The sequence below is a fragment of the Paroedura picta genome, chromosome 10 (genome assembly GCF_049243985.1).
Source record: "Paroedura picta isolate Pp20150507F chromosome 10, Ppicta_v3.0, whole genome shotgun sequence".
Lineage (NCBI taxonomy): Eukaryota > Metazoa > Chordata > Lepidosauria > Squamata > Gekkonidae > Paroedura > Paroedura picta.
Genome location: NC_135378.1, coordinates 36,696,493 through 36,706,634, shown reverse-complemented (window position 1 = coordinate 36,706,634; position 10,142 = coordinate 36,696,493). Strand labels below are relative to the sequence as shown.

The 10,142-nt window shown below is 47.4% G+C and overlaps 1 protein-coding gene across 2 annotated transcripts in view; it reads left to right on the top strand.

Annotated features, from left to right (window-relative positions):
• The first annotated feature begins 8,464 nt into the window (after window positions 1-8,464).
• SNX25 (sorting nexin 25) overlaps window positions 8,465-10,142 on the top strand; it is a 46,102-nt gene continuing 44,424 nt past the window's right edge. The window contains exon 1 of one of the 2 annotated variants that reach the window (XM_077302245.1): window positions 8,465-9,472. In XM_077302245.1, coding sequence (XP_077158360.1) covers window positions 8,939-9,472 — 534 coding nt within the window. In that variant the 5' untranslated portion in view covers window positions 8,465-8,938. The remainder of the gene's footprint in view (window positions 9,473-10,142) is intronic. The other variant, XM_077302244.1, reaches the window with a different exon arrangement.

Here is a 10,142-nt window from a genome sequence, read left to right as displayed (position 1 = left end):
TGCTGTGATTCTATAGGCACCCCCTTGAGAAACTCATTGAATTCAGTGGAACCTTCTAAGGAAATATATAAGAGGATTGGGCGTTAAATTTCCTCCTAAAGCCATTTTTAAAAATCAATTAGGGTAAATACTTGTCCTAACCTCTATAAGTAGGAATCAGTTAGCAAGTTTATGAAATACAGTACATTTTTGTATGCACAGCACTGCAGATTTCAGATTACAGTCTATGAAGAAACCTAAAAGGATGGTGATCAACACCTGAAAAACAAGAATTTACAATTAAAACATTATGGCACCTCTGAACATCTTTTGCATTAAAATCCCTAAGGGGTCGCTGTGACTTGACATCACTTTCTACACACACAATGTACACATTTCTCAGATATAACACATGCTTTATACTGAATTGATGCCAACATGCAACTGCCCACACACCCTGAAAAATATTATAGACAGACAACGGAAGTGCAATATTCAAAAGCATGTTATATTTCAAATTTGAACCTCTAATAATTACCATAGTTCCTATTTATAGCTGGAAGCTAGAGAAGGAGGAAAGAACATTTTGCAGATTCATATTTTGCAAATCACCTACGTTTAGAGGGCAAGGACATGAATCTGCAGAATTACATCAATTGTGGGAAATGTGTTTTGCAGGTAGAGGCGTTTTATATGAACAAACAGACCATGGAAACTGATTTTTAAAAAAAGACTGCAAGACGTTCCACCATTATAATGTACATGAGGATGCAGACTTGTTGAAGGAAAGCCAACAGACTGCTCAATTTACTACTTTTAACAGATCATTCTTCCTCCTCTCCAGAAATGCTGGTGGAATAGAACAAGCTCTGCCATGCTCTTATTTTAGCACTCTAGAAATCTGCAATTTGAGACAATGAAAACATGGAGTTTAATTTCTGACACCCTGCTCATAAAGATGTAAGGCTTGTTGATTTCTTTAATTAAAACATTTGTATCTCACCTTATCTCATCAGACTCAGGGCAGCTAGCAATGCTGTAAGGACACAAAAATGTAACAGTCAAATTAACAAAACAGCCACAGATTAAAAACACCAATTAAAAGACTGATTACAGATTTAAAAGTGCACATTAAAAAAAACCCTGCATATAATTAAAATTACACAGAATTAAAAAGACTAAGTCTGCCAAAACAGTTTATCCTCACTAAATGTTCTCTGGAATAAAACAGTCTTACACGCATTCCCAAATGTCATTCTGGAAATCACATCCTTTTAGCAAGGGAGCCAAGAAACACAGGAGCTGGATTTCATACTCGGTGTACTCTTCCATGTACTCACCCTCATATGTGCTCTGACAGACAGGTCACTGCTGCCACTGTCTCCTGTTGGCACAGATTCACACCAAAAACTGAAATGAAATCAAAGAGTTTGGGGAAGGGGTCGGACAGTATGCCGCTGTCTGAATGGCCTGAAATCATATTTCAGTATTCAGGAAGCGAGTTATATCTCTTACTATAAAGCATCATGGCGTGGTCTGTTCGGTTAGAAAAATGAAAGAGAAATGATGTGGCAAGATGGAAGACTGGATTGTACCATTTCAGGGACAGGAGGGGTTATTTTTAAAAGTGGTATCTGCATAAGAACTTTCCTGCAGCTTTACCTGCAAGGAGGATTGTTTTCTAAAGGAAAATATATAGTTCTCCTTTACCAGAGGTCTGAAATGATACTTTGCTTCTTCGGGGTTCTACCATCTTGTTCATCCACATGCCTATCTCAGCATACAGAGATAATTGCTTGTTTTTAAATACCCTTGCACAGGGAAAAGATGCATATAAAGCCATCTTTCTCAACTTTTTTACCATTGAGAAACCCTTGAAACATTCTTCAGGCTCCAAGAACCCCCAGAAGTGGTGCAACCATGCAAAATATGGATGGGAAGCATAGCTGTGTACATGCCCACCCAGGACCCTTCCCTTTCCCTCTCCTTCCACGTCCATCATTGGCCATTTTGGGAGGGGGCGGGGGAAGCAGGTGGACATGACCATATATAGTCATAGCACAGATAAATATTTAACAAATCTTAATATAAATATATATATAATTAATTAATTCCCACCCATTTGGGAAACCCTTCCAGGGCCATCAAAACCATCCAGGGTTAATGAAACCCTAGTTGAGAAAGCCTGATATAAAGGAAGCAGCTTCATGTATTAATGTGGAATTCTTGCACATGCAGGAAGATTTACAGTGAGCAGGATCACTTTCTGACAATTCATCTCCTGCATGCTTTTGAGGCACAGATGTCTTTATGAAATGGCTTCATCTACGTGCAACAGATGGAGGAGCTGGTTCATGCACACAGGACAATAACGTGACAGAATAGACTGCAGGCACCAGATTCCAATTTTCAATACTTCATTGAAAATAAATAGAAAGCTACAGCAGTAGGAAGAGGGGCTGGACACCCACTCTTCCTATGCTTTTTTAATTACTCCATTGCTCCTGTATTGTTTTCTACTAATTTAATACCATTATTTCTGCATTATACCTGCTCTCTATCATTCAGATTCTTGTGTTATCATTATTTATTATATGGAATTTGTGTAATATAGCCAGGAGATTCTGGCTGCCAGGCAAGAGGTGTTTGGAGGTGGTTTGCCTTTGCCTGCCCCCGTGTAACAACCCTCGTATTCCTTGGAGGTGACCCTCTCGAGTGCTAGCCAGGAGTGACCCTGCTTGGCTTGCAAGATCCGACTAAATCGAGCTTACATGGGCTAACCAGGTTAGGGCAGATTTCTGTAACCCTTGTACATTGCTCATCAGATGTCTCTTCATACTGTTTCAATTTACACTGCACAACTGTCAGGAATGGCTTACCACCCCCTTCCCCATGGTCAGTATGGGTTAATAATCACTTTCTTATAGAACAGTAGTGGTAATACCATGGGTCTTTAGGCCTGTCTTGTCTCTACATAAGGTCAGCTGGATTCTGAGGAGGAGTTGGATTCAGGTGGGAGATTTTGAATTAACAGAAATGTCAAGTTCTAACTAAAGCAATATTCTGATTGGCTGTAGTTGTTGGGTGATGATACATTGAACCTCGATAACTTTAAGAAGTTGTTAGGTAACAGAACCACCACCTTTCACTTGGATCTTTGTGTGTCGGAACTTTAAAGTATTAGTTAGCTTGTAGTTTATTTTTTGTGCAAAGATCTTGATAACTGTATCCTGACTGAATTGATTAAAAAAAAACTGTTTTAGAGTCAGAGGACCTTTATTAGCATTGTTTTATTAAATATCACTTGCATTTTTAGAACTTGTGATGTGTGTATCTTAGAAGGGAAGAAGAAAAAGAGTTGGTTCTTATATGCCGCTTTTCCCTACCCGAAGGAGGCTCAAAGCGGCTTACAATCGCCTTCCCATTCCTCTCCCCACAACAGACACCCTGTGGGGTGGGTGAGGCTGAGAGAGCCCTGATATTGCTGCTCAGTCAGAACAGCCTTATCAGTGCCATGGCAAGCCCAAGGTCACCCAGCTGGCTGCATGTGGGGAAGCGCAGAATCGAACCCGGCATGCCAGATTAGAAGTCTGCACTCCTAACCACTACACCAAACTGGCTCTTACAGCTGCTCATTACACTTGAGAGAAATTGGCCTCAAGACAAGTATGTTTGCATACACTTTAGGGGGGGTTTCCTGTCTGTGATTCAGGATTGAGAGGTCTCCCTGTGAAATTGGACTGCCCTGGCCTTGGGCCAGTCTTAACAATAATCTACTTTGGCGCTGACCCGGATGGTCCAGCCTAGCCTAGCCCTGGTTTGTACGTGGATGTGATGGAAGTCCAGGGTTGCTAGGTGGAGGCAGCCAATGGAAACCATCTCTGAATGTCTCTTGCCTTGAAAACCCAATGGGGCTGGCATAAATCAGCTGCAATTTGATGGCATTTCACACCACTCAATGGGCTTTGAGTAACAGAGGCAGACTATCAATATAGTTAACAAATAAATATTTGAATGGAGCTTTTAACATAAGAGAACACCACAAAACTATCATCCTTCCCTTGTGAAGTGTGGCAGTCCCTTCCAGCCTCCTGAGGTTCCTGCTGCACCACTTGCCTGCATGAACTCTAAGGGTAAGACATCCTATAATGGTCTTGAGGGTGCAGGTAAAGGGCAAGGCTCTATTCCCCCCCACCCTGAAAAACCCACTGTACATACACAATTAGTACAGCGGGGAGCAGACCAGGCATCTCTCCCTCCGGGGTCTCTTTTTATGTTTTTTGTTAACCACATTGGATCATTAAAAAAAAAAAATGGCATCCCTGACCTGAAGAACTACAGGATACAACCTGAAGAACCCGGGAGGAAAACCCTATTTAGTAATAGGGGGTTTACTTCCAAACAGACCTGCTCCAGATTGCTCCGAATGCCTAGTTCCTCCCGTTACCTTCCCTGCGCTCTTTCTACATGGATCCATTACAGACACATGGCCCCGGACCCCAGCATACGACCCCCTGGGCCTTCCAGAGCCACAAATCTGCCATGCGGTAGCGCATCCAGACTAGTCACCACTCCCTAGAGCCGCTATAGCCATCTCTGCCGTTCGTCTGAATCCAGTGGAAACGCAGCCTGGCGGCCACGGGCGTCCGACCACGACAAAGCCCAGCCACGAGTGCGAGATGGGTTCCCACGCCCTCCGAGAAGCAGCCAGGCTCTCCCCTTCCCCGCCGTTACTTGGGAGAAGGCATCGACACACCCACCCACGCCCCACGCCCCACGCCGCCAAAGCAACCTCGCGCCTGTTGGGGCTGCAGCCGGAGGCGAGGCGTGCAAAGGTGGCTGCCCGGCGCGCAGCAGCAGCCCCTCCGCCGCAGGCGAGCAGCGTTGCCCTCTCCAGCCCCGCTGCAAGGCCTAAGCAAGGCCGTGCCTGCGGGCCACATACTCACCGCCAGTCAGGGGGGAAACGGAAGGCCGTCGCCGCGCCACGGGGGCTCCCGTCAGGAAGCGCCGTCTAGTTTCTCCCGCCTGCGCCGTCTTCCCCCTCGTAACCAAGGAAGGGAGGAGGGTGGCGGCACAAGCCGAGCTTCCGTCTCCGCGTGTGGAGCTCCCGCTCAGGGCGGCAGGGGGAAACCTTGAGCCCAGTTTGCCTCAAGTGCACGGCCGCCGCCCGGGGGTGGGTGCAGTGGGGAGAACCGCCCGAAAATGTCTGCCGTGAGGCAAGGGGGCTCCAGAGTTCAGCAAGCAGGGGCAAGGGTTGCTCTTGTTTTTTCTTTCTCTAAATCCCAATGGCTGGCACTCCTCCAGATTAGCTAGGGAGCGCAGTCTTTTTAAAAAATATATCCCGTAAGGATCCTAGTCCCCAGGTGGGACGTGGGGATCCACTGGAATTACAGCTCATCTCCAGTCAAAAGAGATCAGTTTCCCTGGAAGAAATAGGTGCTTTGGAGGGTGGGCTCCATAACATTAGACTCCACTGAGGCCCCCTCACCTCAAATCCTGCTCACTCCCAGCTCCACCCTCAAAGTCTCCAGGTATTCCCCAACTCAGAGTTGGCAAGCAACTCCGTCAACGTGCAATCTTAAACAGAGCTAGTAACAGGGTTGTGCTTTCTTTGGACTTTTTTCTTGGCTGGACTTTTTTCTTGGCTGAAATACTTCATAGTTTTGGTTGGCAAGGCTGCCCAGCCAGCAAAAGAGACATTTGGAGAGGTCATTCTAAAGTGTCGTGTAAATAATAATAATAATATTATTATTATTTAGTTTCTATACCATCCCCCCACATATGGGCTTGGGGTCATTCACAGCAATAAAACCATATACACAGTAAAATACAATATAATAAAATATGATAAAGTACAGTACTAAAACAAAGACCCGCCCCCCCCTTAACTCTCTCCACTGGCTATTCCAAACTTGAAATGACATAATAAATTGGGGAGGGGGGGAGAGGAGAAGCCAAGGAAGAGGAGCTGGAGAAAGGCCCATAAAGCTCTGAACAGCCCTGGTCTCAATCATAGGTCTGGAGGAAGAGACCTGTTTTACAGGCCTTCTGGAACTTCCATCTGGGCCTGGATCTCAGCTGGCAACTCATTCAACCAGGTTGAAGCCAGGGCCAAAAAGGCCCTGGTTCTGATTGAGACCAGGGGAACATCCTTGGGGCCAAGGTAACCAGTAAGTTGGTATTTGCAGAGCGTAATGCTCTCCAAGGAATATGCTGCAAGTCCCTCAGATATGTAGGCTCAGACTATGTAGGGCTTTAAAGGTCAGTACTAAAAGCTTACACTGGATCCAGAACTCCATGGTAACCAGTGTAGCTGTCAGAGGGCAGGTCAAATATGAGCCCTTCATGGAGTGCCCATAAAGACCCACACTGCTGCTATTCGTACCAGCTGTAATATGCTGATCTGGGCCAAGGGTAGCCCTGCATAAAATGAGTTGCAGTAGTCCAGTCTGGAGGTAACCATTGCATGGATCATTGTGGATAGGCCTTCTGGGGCCAGGCAGGGTGCTAGTAGCTTCACCTGGCACAGATGGTAAACACTTAGCAATCTGCATTTGTGACCTGTACTTCCAAGCTCTTGATGGTGCACTATGCATCTGATATCAGGTAACATAAAGCAGACAGTTTCTGAATTTCTTAATTCCTCTACTTTCCTTTTATTTTTTATCTCAATACTGCCAATAAGAAGTACAGAAATTAGGACACATTAAAGGCTGCAGTCCAAAGCACAAGAGATTTATGTGGCATTTTATGCATCCTTAACAAGGAGTTAAATTCTGAGAAAACATGCTCAGGGTGAGCTGTAAGTGGCACTGAACTCAATATGGTTCCCCATGCTGTTACTGGAGGTTTGCTAGGTGATCTTGGGCTAGTCATTCAGCCTCACTTAGGTACTTCAGCTACCTCCCCCCCTCTTTCTATATGTTGTGGTTGAGAAAATTCTGTGTAACTGTATCTGAAGATGTGTATTTGTGCTTGTACACAAGCTAATAGCTAATACCTAAACGCTAATACTTTAAATAATTTTTTTGTTGGTCTGGCAGGTCCCACTGGACTCAAACTTTGTTTTACCTCACAGGGGTATTATTGTAAGGCTAAAATGGAGGAGGTGACTAGGAGAGAACTGTCTTATAAACTGCTTTGTATCCTCAGTAGGATAAAAGCAGGGAATAGGCAGTGCTTTTAAAAAGGTACCACCAATTCCCTCCCCACACCCTGTCTTGGGAGAGAACCCTCAAGGTACCAGTGAGTACCCCGCAAAAAAACCCTAACAAGACCCTAGATGCTTCTCTGCATCTCTGAAGGCAAGAAGATTTTTTATTTGTCATTTATTTATTACATTTGTATCCTGCCCTTCCCTGGAGGCTCAAGGCAGCTTACAAAGGTTTAAAATACATAAATAAAACATTAAATGTTAGGTTTCAAAATTTCAAATTTTTAATAAATATAACATAAATAATCTTCATAAATATAAAAAAGATCATTGCAAACAATGAGCTTCCCATCCAAAAAGACATGGCTGACTAAAGTCCCAACACCTAGAAATAAGATCTACACAAATCCTGCGATCACAAAATTTAAATCTAGGAAATAAATGGTTGCAAACATGGATGAAATCAGCTCCACCCAATGTCCATAAAAATAAACACCAACAAGCGGCCCGCAGGATGACTTGCCACAGAGTATGGAAGACAGCTAATAGAATACAAACAGGCTCAGTTCAGTTCAGAGACCATAAAAAACCCAACGGATGACAGGACCTTCAAAAGTTGACTGTATTAATGTTATAATTGTATAACTTTTATTGTGCACAATTTTTAAAAACTTTAGGAATTTAGGAAGGATTTAGGAATTTAGGACTTTAGGAAGAAAAGCCTATACAGCCCATAGGCTATATAGTGTCTATGAACCAATAGACCAACCCGTTTCAGTCCTTCTAGGGCCTTCTTCAAAGGCCTGGTTTTAACACATACCAGTTCGTTACACATACAAAATATGTATAGCAGACAATTATTAAAGTTCCAAAGTAAGACCCTGTAAAAGATTTTAAAATGTACTGTAATTCTAAACAATCCATCACAGGAACGTGAGTATCATGCTTTCCAGGGAGATGTGACAGAGCTCGTTGTGCTCTCCTCAGCTTCTACTGAATGGATTAAAAATTTAGATATTAGTATTTAGGGGGATTTCCCAACCTGTCTGCATAGCCATTGTACCTTGTTGGCCACATATAAGGATATCATTAATAGCCTTCCTGTGTGTAACTCTGCCCTGTGATAAATATAAATACCCTAGATATGAGACTCTAAATAAAGAAGCCAAGCCCCACTCCCATGTTGACTCCGCGCCTGGTTTGCTGTCCCTAGCCATGGAAGGGGGGAAATCCTCAACAAATCCACCCAGAAGTATTCCGGGTTTATCCAGCTTGGCTGACTCCCAGAAAGGCGTTCTTAGGACTGCAGGCCTCGAGCAACGCTGGGAGGGATTCTTTGCAGAAGCAAAATCCCGGGGATTCAGTCGCGGGCCAGCTACGGCTCAGATTGACACCAGAGCCGCGGGGGGAGAGAAGGCCGCTGCCTTGCCGTCTCTGGCCCCGCCTTGGCCCGCCGAGCGCACATGGCCTGGTTCCCGGCAGCACCCATTCAGGCGGTTCCTCCGCCCCTTGCCGCACGGAAACAGGCTCGGCGGGGCCTCCTCCGGCGCCCGGGCGCGATGCGAGCCACTCGCCGCCGCTTGTGTTAGCCGTGCAGGCGGCCTCCACTCCGCAGCAGAGGCAAGGGACCGGGGGGGGGGGGGTCGCTTCCTTGGCGGATCCCGGGCATGAGCCCTGCCGGCCGCCTCTGCTGTTGTGGCGCGCGGAGCAAGAGGAAGAAGGCGACGACTGTGGTGGGGAGAGCCGCGACCTTGCGAGGGGGCCTCCGCGGCGGGAGATGCGCTTGTTCCCGCCGCTGGCTGGAGCATGTTCCCCGATGCAGACACCGCTAACATCTCCTGCAGCAGCGGCCAGCTTGAGGCAGCAGGCTCTGCCGGGGGCTCCGGCGGCTCTCCCGGGGCGCAGAGCCCCGGCGGCGAGTCCTGCAGCAGCAGCAGCAGCAGCAGCGTCCCAACAACCGCGGCCGAGGGCGACGACGAGGAGGACGACGACGAGGAGGAGACGCCGGCGACGCCGGAGTGCGGCTCGCCCCGCTCTATGCTGGCTATCGCCGGACTGGGGCTGCTGCTGCTGCTGCTGCTGTTGCTGGCGGGCTCCCTCTTCGCTCTGGGCCGGCCGCCCTCGGGGGAAGAGGCGGGCGGCGGACAGCAGAGCTGGGCGTTGCTCCTGCTCCGGCTCGCCTTCTACCTGGGCTGCGCCGCCAGCTCCTTCTTTCTCGGGACCCTGCTGGCTCTGCTCGGCCACAGCAGACACCTCCGGCCGCCGCCGGATTTCCCAGCCGTGTGGAGCCGCCGCTATCCGGGGAAGGACAAGGCCGACCCGCTGCTGCAGGCTGCCGCGGTAAGGAAGCGCGCCCCGCCTGCCTTTGGCATCGCCGGCCCTCGTCGCTAGCCGCGGACGGTGCTCTCTGCCACGGAGTCACCGGGCTGAACTCCGAGCCTCCCTCCCCGTCTTCTCGGTTTAGGAAGGGGTGCCTCTGAACATATGCAGAGTGTGCTTTAGTGCGTGCATCTGAGATTGGGATCAGGGCTGCGGACGGGGGAAGAGGCAAAACCACAGTCCCTCTTAGGGCGCATGAGCAGGGCAAGCTGTACCAGCTTCTTTCATATGATGAGCATGATATTCAGGCTGGGTTTAGGTGATATGGGGGGGGGACATTGAGGGAGCTTAATCTGGGAAGGGGGGGTCATAGTAGGCATGACTAGATCATAGATATTGCTTCTAAGTAAACTTGACTCCTGGCATTTATCTTTTTAGAAAGTAGCCCCAATTGATCCAGCTTAGATCTCTTCTTTTGCAGTATCAACAAAAGACTGGGGGGGGGGGGGCAAGTCTACTCAAAGTAGAGGGTGGATGTGTGTGCCCTTAGCTTGGCCCTGGTGTCACTCTCCCTCCTTCCTTTCCTCCTCCTGTTACCTGTTACCATAGGACATGATGTGTACCTGTCTGTGCAGTGATGATGCAGCTTTCCCTGCTATTTTGGCTGCAATATTTGAAATGTCACAGGAGT